Raw genomic sequence first — 12,230 nt, 5'->3', positions numbered from 1 at the left:
GCGGTTAAAGCAGGTTGACAGCTTGAAGTTCGACATTGACAGATACACCCTCTCTGGAGCCATTTTAGGGACTGTCACTCAAAAAAAAAAAAAAAAAAAAAGATTTGACTAATTGACTAAAAGTCATGTAACCTGGTGACTAAAAATTATGCATCATTTATAGGGCACACCTTTTACAATTAAAATATATCACTTCATTTATTTTATTTTAATATTAAATATAGAAGATTTTCACTTAATAGCTTCCATCCCTAAAACAGCTCTGGAGAGGGTGGATCTGTCGAATATCGAATTATAATTGGTCTGTCTGTGCCAGTAAGTTTTTGCTATAGCCTAGGGATTCAAATGAGGAAAAGTGAAATTGAATCTGTTGATCCCCGTGGTAAGATTTGATACTTAAAAATGTTTCAAAGCCTGTAACGTCCAAAGGCACTTTCACAAATGAAAACAGTAAATATGATTTATCACCGCTTTATTTTCATTGCTATTTGGCTAATACCTTTGAGGCTATTTATTTTCTCGAATAAAACAACCGACACCAACGTTGGTTACGTTAGAGAATATCTTTAGTAAAAAGCTCCAGAATGCACATTTGTACATCACGAAGAACACCTGAAAGCAGCATTGCTTCCGGTGCACCTCATTGGGGGAATCGTATGTTGTTTGTACATGTAAACAAATATTACGTAAAGATGCTACTATGATTTGGCACAGTATTTATCATGTGCTCTTTGTTATTCTTACCGCACATCGCAACTTGGTAAATACTATACTCTTGAGGCCTGCTTCGTTTAGACGAACTAGCGTTTAAATCTGGTCACAGATGAAACAGCGCCATCATCTTGTTGTGGACCATGTCTGAATTTAACATATAATTTAAACACCATCCTAACTATCAAACCTCTCATTATTGAAAATAAAATAGGGGTTCTGGTCTGATGAATGCCACATTAGTGTCATAAACAGATGTAAGGGGCCCCTGCATCTCTTAAAAACAGTTACACATCTTCTTTTTACACATTAGCTTCATGACAGGTTAAAGAGTTTAAACATTTTCTCCCCTTGTCTTTTATTTATTCATGTCTTCACTATTTAGTATTTCTATTTTCTGATATGTTATGGTGCCGCTCCGCTGCAATACAGTGGGAAATACTACATTATTTTCTATACTGCATTTTTCTGATGACTGAAAATACAAAATATATTCAACAAATAAATTATGGATTAAATATCACGGGAAACTTGAAATGTCACAAGTTACTCAGTATAAAAAGTAGTTATATGAGTCCCAACTTTAGCAGTTGCAACATTAAAGTGATGTACATAAGCAATAATATTTGCAATAATTAATAATGAAAAATGGGCCATTCTGCACAGTAAGCTTTTTTATAGTATAGTTTAATACAAATACTACTTTACTTTTTGTTGAGTATTTTTTGAATGCATGGATTCTACTACCAGCAGCTACCAGGTTTTGGTAAGGTATTTTTTGGTAAGAATTTATATCCTGAAGTTGATGGCTTTATTAATGATTAATACATAATTTAATTTGAAAATACATAATCTAATTTTATAGATTCATCAGGCCCTATAAGCCATTCATTAGGAAGGTTTTTTGAAGTGCTAGATTGTGGGTAATCCTCCTTCAACACAACACTTTGCAGGTCCTTTAAACGAACTACTTTTTCATTCATTAGGGAGACAGTTATGGACTGATTGACAAGATTTGACCCAGAATACATTTAGCTATAGGCCAAATGCTCTTAACTGTTACACCTGCATACCCGATGGCTTGCAGAAAACTTTACTAATTGTATTTACAATGTATTCTGCTAATTTGCTAACGGCTCCTTAGAAATTTAGAAACCCAAGACCATTTGTTCACACCAAACATTTACCGCTACCCAGGCCATTTATTACAGCTTTCAACTTTAAACTCCTTATAAATGGTGTCTCGTCGCAAAGAGTATCTGTTTATATAAGTATTACTATTTTGTACTACAAGTTCAAAGTTATTAATCTGTTGCTTTATATAGCTAACGTTAGCTGGCTAGCTAGTTACTTCCCCGATAAACTTTTCGCTTTCCTTACTATAAAATAACAGTTCTGAGTTGTCCTACAGCTACAAACAGTAAACTTTTTCTTATTACACGTTTCTGCATTACCTGGATAGCTTAACACTAGCGTTATGTGTAAATTAAACAGGGATATTAATTAATCAGCATAATAGCTGCGAAAAAAAAAGTTATATTTACGTCTTTGCTACTAAATCTTCCTCAATACCCTTCAACAAGTAAAAACCATTAGCGGTCATTTAAAATAGCTACAACTTTTACTATCAGCCCACCTGTTTCACTCACCCTGACAGCGTCCACCGCTCACCGCCCTCAGGCGGATGTCATCACCTCCTCTGCTTCGGCCGTTGCTACGGTTGGTCAGCGGGGTCTCGCGGAGGAGCACGAGACTCCACTTGGCTGTCACGAGGGCGGTTCCCTTGCACTCGTTCCTGAGCGCACGCTTTTGTTTGTCACGGCTCTCACATCTCCGCGGGGATCCAGGTGGATCTTCTGATTATGTGGAGGCAAACAGGTGAGCTTTGCTTCGACTTGTCGCTGATCACTGGAGCTAAATGTATGAGGTATACACACCTGTGGCGATAGATGTGTGGTGGATCTGATCATTGGATTTTTGATGTCACCTGACACTATAAGCTGTAGAAGCCATAGATATTTTTGTTTCTATGTACTTACTTATAGATTAAGTACTATAGAAAATATGACCAGTATTCGCTGATTAACTGCTTGGTTCATTACTCACAGACTATTCTACTACTGATCAGCTAAGCATTTGAGTTTAAAACAAAGATAATGACTGATAGTTGCAGTTTCTTCTTCTTGTCTTACTCATTTAATCTTGACATTTTTTGGTTATAAAACATGGCAGCTCTGCTAAATTGTGATCTCAGACCAATAACATAACAGCCTGTTAAAATGTGCTTTCACAGAACTAAATTAAATCCCTTTGTGTCTGCATCTCATGTGTCCTTTGCAGAACCTGTTTTCTCACCTTACCTTTATCTCTCAGTTACAGTATGAATCGGCATCCAGAACTAGGTCAAAGTGAAGAACAGGAGGAGGTGACTGGTGTGGTATGTCAGGAGGCTGATTTGGAAGATGGACAGTAAGTCACAACACTTTCTTTAGTGGAGAAGCAACAGGATTATATTAACTAATATTAACTATTAGCTTTGAATGATCCCTTGTCTGTTTTGTGTTTTTATTCAGGATGAGGGAAGTAACTGTGGGGGATCAGAAGGTGCTGTTGGTCCGGACCCAGGGTCAATACAGTGCTGTTGGAAGCCAGTGCTCCCATTACAATGCTCCTCTTGTCAAAGGTAAACCTAACCTTTTCAGTTTCTTAATTTCTGTATATACACAGTCTATAAAAATTATGAAAAGTTTTGCACTGATTCTGAATAGTGTTAACTGCATGTTGTCTGATAATTCAGGAGCACTAGTTGGTGACAGAGTCAGATGTCCCTTTCACGGTGCTTGCTTCAATGTCCGAACTGGAGATATTGAAGAGTATCCAGGACTGGACTGTCTGCCAATTTATAGAGTAAAACATGTCTCTATTGTTCAGGGTACTTCCTCAGCCTTTCGAAATATTTCCTCTTTTTTTTCTTATTGTAGGATAGATGATGTCTGAAACCTTGATTCTGAACTGACAAACAAATGAGCTTTATTTTTTTTTTTATCTACCAGGTCAAAGTTGAGGATGGCAAGGTGTATGTCTCTATCAACAAAAAAGTAGGAACTGCAAGAACTGCAAATGATCACAGTGTTTCCTTTCAGGTTATGTTAAAATACCCAGTCCCTTGTTTCTTTATTCCCCTCAGTCTCTAACGTTAACCAAGCGGGTGAAGAAGATGTGCAGCATGGTACCAGACATCAAGCACACTGTTCTTCTCGTAGGAGGGGGTAAGGGCCTAGATAAATACAGAATCTTCACTTGAGAGTTACAGCATCAAATTAGTGACCATTTAATTTGTACTGACTGGCAGGTGGGAGGCAGGGGACCTTTTAGTACACAGCTTTGGACACACTTTGGGTTGCTATATAAGTAATCAACTTATGTAATGGCAAAGGTTTTGTATCAGTAAATGTGAAATTTGTCCCCTGGTAAAAAATAATTTTGAAAAAATTACACCCTGAATATGATTGTGATTTCAGGTCCTGCCTCTCTGGTTTGTGCTGAGACTCTGCGGCAGAACTGCTACCAAGGTCGAGTCATCATTATAACCAAAGACACTTATCCTCCCTTTGACAAGCCCAAACTGAGTAAGGTAAGTTGAAATGAAGAGGTAACATACATTCCTAAGTATTGATATCAATGTTTTAAATACCTAGTATTTAAAGGTAAGTTGTTAGTAAATGGCTTTGTCTCTTTTCAGGCTATGAATCTGGACGTCAGCAGCATCCTTCTCCGCTCTGGTGACTTTTATCAACAATATGGAATAGAGGTGTGGACACAAAAGGAGGTGAGAAGTAATAACTAGTAGTCTGTCTGTGCAGTATTCTCCTTGTCTAGTTGGCAGATCCTCTCTTTGGCCAAGTTGAGAAATGTATTTTATGTTGCAGGTGGTGTCAGTAAACCCGGCTGATAAGACAGTGAAGCTGAGTGATGGCGCTTTGCAGCATTATGACCAACTCCTGGTCTCAACAGGCTGCAAGTGAGGCGTCAAACTGTTTCTCAAAGTCTTTAAAAACCAAAAGAAAATTTGCAATTTGAAATGATTTTATGTTTCCATATGAGAAAAGTATAACAAAATTTCTTACTTTGCTCACAGAGCCCGGCCTCTCAACTGTCCTGGTGGTGACTTGAAGGGAGTCAAGTTACTGCAGAGTTATGAAGACGCCAAAGAGATTCACAGCTCCTGTGTCGGCCAGAAGGCTGTGGTCATTGGGGCATCCTTCATAGGTTAGCAGATTCAGATTTTCTTTACATAGTGAAAATTAGATTCTTTACCTTTGCAATTATACATTTGTTGTGTTGTGTTTCTTTCTTTTTTCTTTTTTTATTAGATTTTCAGGTTGATATGATGATCTATTTTCAGGGAGTCATTATTTAGTCATTATTCACCTATGTGCTTTTTGAAAACTGTGTTATTTTTATACAGATGGGTGACAAATTAAAGGAAAAATCTAAATACCTGACCCCTACAGTGACAGGATCTGGTGGCTCTATTGCGCTGTGGGGGACAATTTGCTGCTGTGATTTGGGTCCACTTGTCCCCTTAGTTAGAAGCGTTACTGTAAATCAATACAGTTGTTCGGAATAATCCCCTTTATCCTATGCGGAAAGATATATATCCTGATGGGAGGGTTCTCTTCTGGTAGGACAGTGCCGTCATCCATAGGACGCAAGGGGTCACTGTTGAGTATAAATATGATGTGAATCACATACTTTGGTGTTCACAGTCAGCAGATCCCAACTCAAATGAACATCTGTCACAGATTTTGGGGAATAGCTTTTGGAGTTCAGAGTCTTGTAGAATCAGTGTTTTTTCCTTAATTAGTCTGTATTTTCCAGTGCAAGATAAAACTACTTTACGACAATTGTCATCACACCTATTGCATACAAACTCAACAGAGTATTGAAATGTTTTTTCATGACAATTAAACATGATAGGTATGGAGGTGGCATCCTACTTGTCAGACAAAGCTGCCAGTGTGTCCATAGTTGGTTCTACCAGATATCCATATGAGCGGTCCCTGGGCCCAGAGGTCGGAAAAATGACTATGCAAGTAAGTACATATGCTGGGACTGCTCCATTGCTGTCAGAATACAGTGGAATTTTTAGGTTTTATTAAATGAAAACATTTTATAAACGTTTCTGTCCCTTAAGATGTTGGAGGAACACAATGTGAAGTTCTACATGAATGATGCAATCACTGAGATCAGAGGGGAGCACAGCAAGGTAACTCCACCTGTGGACCAGCCTATACATGGACCTGAGACTAAAGCAGCTAAATGGAGTTCAGCCAACGTTAACTCTGTCATTTACAGCTTGTCTTATTTCTACTCTGACAGATCAAAATGTAATCAATGAAAAAGTGCCAGCACTGAAACTTTTGCTTCAAACCAAGTGTATATTCTACATTAGATGCTCAAATGTAGCTTTTCTTCCTAGGTAAAGGAGGTGGTGCTGAAGAGTGGTACAGTCCTGGAAGTTGATGTAGTGATTGTTGGAATTGGTAATTTTATTATTCTGCTTCAGTGTGTTAGCATATTGTTTTATGGAGCTATTTTAAAATGCAGACATCTTAATACATGAACTACCGATGATGTTGTTTACATTGGTCTGCCACTACTCTGCCTTATCCGTATCTCATGTTTAGACCTTTCCTGTGAGCTCTGACAAATACACAAAGATCTGTTTTTCAGGTGTAATTCCAACTTCAGACTTCTTGACAGGAAGTGGGGTGAAACTGGATTCCAGGAAAGCTGTGATTGTTGACAAGGTAACGGTCAACAGAGGAGATAACCTACAGCCAGTATTTATTATTAACTTATTGTAACCATAAATATCTACAACATAGTATAATATAAAAGTATGATTAATCAAAGTGGATCCCTTAAAGGACTGTGTCTAAGTTACTTAGACACATAGATGCGTAAATGTCTTTTTTAGGCATAAAATTGAGACCGTGCTTTACAAATGTATAATTTTTCTAACAGTTTATGAGGACGAACATACCAGATGTTTTTAGTGCCGGAGATGTGACCACCTTCCCTTTGACAATTCGTGGAGACCAAAGGGTCAACGTTGGTCACTGGCAAATGTCACAAGCTCAAGGTAAGACTCAAAGAAACAAAAGACGTTGTTTTGTTAGTCTTCTGGTGAGTTCTGTTTACATATTTTCACATTGTACATTTTTTTCATATATCCATTATCTATACCCGTTTATTCCTATTTAGGGTTACGGGGACATTTTTTTCATCCAAGATAAAATTCAAAAATTATGTGTTATAAGTGAAAATTACTTTATACTTGGGATTAACCTTATCATGTTTGGGTTTATTTTTTTGTTTGTTTTTGTTTCAACTTCAGGAAGAGTAGCGGCCCTGAACATGCTAAAAAAACCTACCAAAATTGAGTCTGTTCCTTTCTTCTGGACTGTGTTGCTTGGGAAGAGTATCAGATACACAGGTAGTTTTGTTTTTTTTTTTTTTATTGTTTTTTTTGTAAATGCCACATCATTAAATTTAAGCCCACATTATGTTGAATCTCAAGTTTCCCTTTCATTCCTCCATTCTAGGCTATGGTGAAGGATACACAGAAATCATATTCAAAGGCAAAGTGGAAGAAAGGAAATTCCTGGCATTTTACATAAAGTGAGCAACTGTGAATGCAACTCTTGATGAATGCGAATGTACCACTTACTATTTGTGTTTTTTCATTCTTCCTCAACAGGGATGAGGTGGTGGTAGCTGCAGCCAGCCTGATGTTCGACCCTGCTGTGGCTCGTATTGCAGAGCTGATGGCTACTGGCCAGGTTTTGACAAAGGCACAGGCTCAGTAAGTGACAACTTCCATTCTTTCAAACTAGACTGTTTTTATATACTGTGTGCACATGAAATACTTGAAATAATAATGGATTTCTAAGGTGTGATATACAGTGGTTTGGGTTATAGCATTAGGCAATATGTCACACTTAAGGTTTAATACTGCTTTGATATGAATGGTGTCCACTGAACCCAAGTCCAATATTTATTGTTGTTTGGAAATTCTGAGTTGAACTGTTAACTTTACACACTTCATCCAGTGTTAGTCTGAAAAATAATAGTAGTAGTTGCTTAAACCATTATACTGTAACGCTGTTAGGCAATGCAGAGAGTTGTGGGATGTTGAAGATGCACCTGTACCAAAAGCACAGTGCTTAGAAACAACATGTAAACGCTACACAAGGATATACTGTAAATTCTTGAATGACTTTTTCTGTGTAAACATCATATCCCAAATCACCCATAACCTAGATACTGTTCGGTGTTTATTTATTTTCTTACCTTTTTCTGTTCAGAGCTGATGACTTGAGCTGGCTGCAGATGTAATCTGGAGTAACATCTCTCAGTGACGACAGAGGTCGCCTTTTTCTTCCTCATTCCTCAGTCAAATAGTGACAACTTAGATTGTTCTGTTTACTGCCTCTGGCCTTCTGAAAGCCAGTCAGACCTCATCTCTTACTCTTACTCAGGGCACTATTACCATTGCAAGGCTTTATTTAGTCTGAACTTTGTGAATCCAGTGAATAATCAGGTTAATATAAAAAGAGACTGAGGTGACTTGCTACAGCTATAATAAATGATCAGTTTATTAGTATTAGCGATTTTCGTAGTATTTTATCCCTGTACTGAAAATGCACACTCCACTGAATAATTGCAGTACATCTATCAAAGTAGGAGGTTAATTTAAATGCTTCAGTCAAAAGACATTGGTAACAGGTTACTTTTAATTTTGGGGAGTTCCTTTTAATGTATACTCCATGCATTAATCACAGAGTTGTAGCTTGTTTGCATTCTTTATTATATACTGTAAAACTTATTTCTCTGTAGATAACCATTGCTACTTCCATGTTTTAGGTTTTGACAGAGTGATAGTTGCTTTTCTGTTTACATAATTATGTAACAAATAACAATGCAATTACCTGTCTAATAAAACATGCCTCATCAAATTTATTTTTAAAGATCCCTTTAATCACTACAGGTAGGTTATGTCTCTGCATAAATGATCTCTTTTCTAACAAGCCTTTAGAAAAATGTGAGTTACAATTTTAGTTTTGCAGTCGTCCTCAGTCTTTCTTCTGGATTAATCTGCCTCTTTATTTGCTTGTTTTGGAGCATTTTTTCACAGGATCCCAATTTGTCAGCCAACAGAAATGGGTTGAGGTGGTTGTACTAAGAGAACAAACAGAAAATCCACAGTCAAATGTTATTACCAAAGCTTGCACTGTACAGTGTCTATTAGGGGTTATTTAAATAATTTCAAATGATTATGCTTAGAATAACAAATATTTAATCTGACTGTCTCTATCCACTAGGTAACTATTCAGAATTAAAGCCTGTTAGGCAGAGTAGACCCAGAATATGAGCTACCTGTGGTGTTGATTCTGAGCTGGACACATGTTTATCCAACATCTGGATTTTGAAATCTGGAGAGAAACGCGAACTCTGGAGGATTGATGCCATCTCTCCATTAACCGCCACTGCCACGTCTCTCTGCATAGCACAAGTAAACATTAAGTCAGTCCAGTGAAATGACAGATGATTTTTCAGTGTAAATAATCAGTACATGTGTTTTTTCTTATTGGAACAATGTGCCATGGGATAGTTAATGCTCTTATGTAAAGATTAATCAGCAATTCAGCACTGGCTAGCTTAGTCAGCTTTATTATACCTTAAAACAGTGCGATGAATCGAAGTCCAGTTGATCTGGGAATTCTGCCACTGTACCTTTATAGGTCACTGTTGTGTCAGACATGACTGGATTTTTGGGCAGTTTAAAAAGCCTGTAAGTACCTGAAGCATAGCTGATATCGCCTGCAAAATGAACATACACCTTAATTATAGAATGAACATTGTGAACATAAGTGACATTTAAACTTTTTTTTTTACCTGCTTTTTCTTTGAGTTCACTGTTAAACACCACAATGTGGCTTGCTGAAACAAGGTGTGGAGTGCTGAAACCTATGCTGAGGGCCAGTTCAATCAGGTCCTGCCAAAAGAGAGCACCACCCATTCCTTCACCTAAGACCAAAAAGAAAGGGGTTGCAGCCAAAGGATAGCACGTCATTGTCTTTTACATCGAATTTTAGATGAGTGCAATGTTAGTTTACCCCACAGGACTGTGTCTTTCTTCATGTGATCAGGAACGACTTTGCTGGCATACATGTCACTGAAGTACAGTTCCCCCCCCCCCTGTGTACATTGAGAAAATCGATGAAAATCACAAAAAATATGTCTGTGTCTTCCATTAATATCTGTCATGGTAATGTAGCTGAAGAAAATCTCCAATAGATTAAATTCTTCAGACTAACCTTTAGGACGTTGTAGGCTTGCTGTAGCACTGCTCTTTTATCAGGACACAAACAGATGACACAGTTGGATCTGGACAGATCACAGCAGAAAAACAGTGTTTCACTCTCTCAAAGCAAAGTAAATAGTAGCAGATTATAAAGTCCCCTGACATGTCTTGCACTGTGGAGTCATAACCATGTTTTAAACATACAGAACGATATCCATTGATTCACTTTGTATGCCAGCTTCACTGAGGTTCTCCATGTACCCCTGGACAAAGGTGACATTGGGCTCCTTATAGCCAAACTTCTCCTGATGATAGCCAATGTACTGACGAGACTCTGTGATCTAAAGAAAGACAAGTTAAAGTACAGAAATCAGTGTCAAAGTCATGTACACATGCATGTGTAGTTACCAGCTCCTCTGTCATATCAATCCCTGTCACATGTCCACTCATTCCAACAAGTTTACTGTAGGCATAACAGTCTCTGCCAGAGCCGCTGCCAAGGTCCAGCACTCTACAGCCCTGGAGCTTCGCTGGGAATGGCAGGCCACAGCCGAAGAATCTGGAGGAACAGTCAGTCTGATGACAGTGCATATCCACAAATTCACCGTATGCAGACATCACAGAGATGGTTATATGAAGCATGTAACTAGGAGGACAGCAGGCTAAGAAACTCTTTTCTCTGCTTGATGTAATATTAATCATAATATATAGGTCATTCTCTTATAACGTTGCCAGTTTTGGTGTGTTGAGCAACACTAGTGGATGCGTTCACAGATTTTCACTAATATGTTTAAGCTTTTCAGTGTGTGCACAGAGAAGTTCCATATTATCAATGTCTTCATTGTCAGTGAACCTGTTGAATTATCATAATAATTATTTGCCTGACGTTATCTGCTTTGTATAGACAATGGTGGCTCTGAATAATGAAGTAGCTTGGAGGCATGTACCTTTTGGTTACCTCAGGATGAACCAGGCTCAGAGCATCTGTGACGCTTTTAGGCACCGGGCAGCAGGACAAGCTGCAGGAAGCTGCACTTGTCTGCAGATCGCCAGAGGCCTGCAGTCGACTGCCATAGTACGCCTGCACACGACATGTTAGTCACAATGAAAACACGACTGAACTTTGTTCAATGTCAGAAGTGCGATGGAAAAACAGCCATGAACCGTCTCAGATGATACCTTCACATTTTCCCGTACGTCGCCAGCAGTCGTCATGTCTGAAAGTTTAAAAAATGTATTTTCAGCTATTTAAAAACAAAAACTGGTCTGAGTGAGAATCAGTTCGACGTGGCCTCCTCTTAAAACCAGCGCACTTCCGGTCCGTTTTTTTTTTTCAGATTAAAAGCGTCATCTACAGCAGGGTAACTAATACATAGTTTACAGAATAGATTCATACTGGGGTTTACATTTTTCCCTACTGGTAACAAATACTCTCACAAACAAAATAAAAAAACTAATAGTGTGTTAAACGTGTTATACGAGGGAATAAAAATGTTATTCCAACTTTATCTTGGTTTTGTCCTATGTACTTTTTACTTGTTTTTTTTCTGTAAAGCACTTTGAATTACTTTGTGTATGAATTGTGCTATGTAAATAAACTTGCCTTACCTAGAAAGATAAGTGTGAATGTGTATCATCATGTATGGACAAGGCCATATAAAATAAATGGGGTTTTAACCTCTGTTAACCTACTGTTGGTTTACAAAGCACTCAGTGGTTTAGAACCAACATGTATCTCTGATCTACTATGGTGTAAACCATCCAGGTCTGCCTATTGTCACCTCAGACTCAAAATAATGTAAACCTAGGGGGAAAAAATTAAAGATAGCCCAAGCATATTGAGATAGGTACATAACCTAAATGGAATATTCAAACTAAGAGGGCAAAGATAAAATATTTTGAGGACACCCTTAGGGAAAAAAATAAAAATAAAAGTCAAACATAAAAAACATTAAAAAATGTTTTTAAATAAAAGACTTTTATTATTATTATTATTATTATTATCATTATCAGTAGTAGTAGTAGCATTTATTGATTAACAAATTTTGATCATTGGATTTATCCGAACCTCCAAACTACAGGGGGCAGTAAAGTGCCGGAAACAGGATCATCCGGGCATCTTAAAATTGCGCTTGTTCAACGTTTG

The 12,230-nt window shown here is 37.8% G+C and overlaps 2 protein-coding genes across 2 annotated transcripts; one reads left to right on the top strand and one right to left on the bottom strand.

Moving 5' to 3' along the window:
• Positions 1-2,367: 2,367 nt before the first annotated feature.
• On the top strand, positions 2,368-8,735 carry aifm4 (apoptosis inducing factor mitochondria associated 4). Its single transcript, XM_026299060.1, has 19 exons — positions 2,368-2,589; positions 3,085-3,180; positions 3,285-3,394; positions 3,509-3,618; positions 3,765-3,809; positions 3,899-3,980; positions 4,233-4,345; positions 4,454-4,540; positions 4,641-4,732; positions 4,850-4,980; positions 5,692-5,807; positions 5,909-5,980; positions 6,194-6,257; positions 6,448-6,524; positions 6,742-6,859; positions 7,115-7,213; positions 7,323-7,398; positions 7,478-7,582; positions 8,085-8,735. Exons 1-19 carry the CDS (start codon positions 2,396-2,398, stop codon positions 8,113-8,115), a joined length of 1,818 nt encoding a protein of 605 aa, XP_026154845.1. The 5' UTR covers positions 2,368-2,395; the 3' UTR covers positions 8,116-8,735.
• On the bottom strand, positions 8,567-11,405 carry LOC113125539 (arsenite methyltransferase). The gene is given in 11 exon segments (XM_074933693.1): positions 8,567-8,913; positions 8,915-8,958; positions 9,157-9,279; positions 9,458-9,600; positions 9,676-9,807; positions 9,897-9,978; positions 10,098-10,167; positions 10,289-10,425; positions 10,493-10,643; positions 11,032-11,165; positions 11,264-11,405. Coding segments are annotated over 11 exon segments (1,083 nt in total). The 5' UTR covers positions 11,300-11,405; the 3' UTR covers positions 8,567-8,882.
• Positions 11,406-12,230: the final 825 nt, after the last annotated feature.

This window comes from Mastacembelus armatus, chromosome 13 (genome assembly GCF_900324485.2).
Source record: "Mastacembelus armatus chromosome 13, fMasArm1.2, whole genome shotgun sequence".
In the NCBI taxonomy this organism is placed as follows: Eukaryota; Metazoa; Chordata; class Actinopteri; order Synbranchiformes; family Mastacembelidae; genus Mastacembelus; species Mastacembelus armatus.
This window is presented reverse-complemented; position numbering and strand designations above follow the sequence as displayed.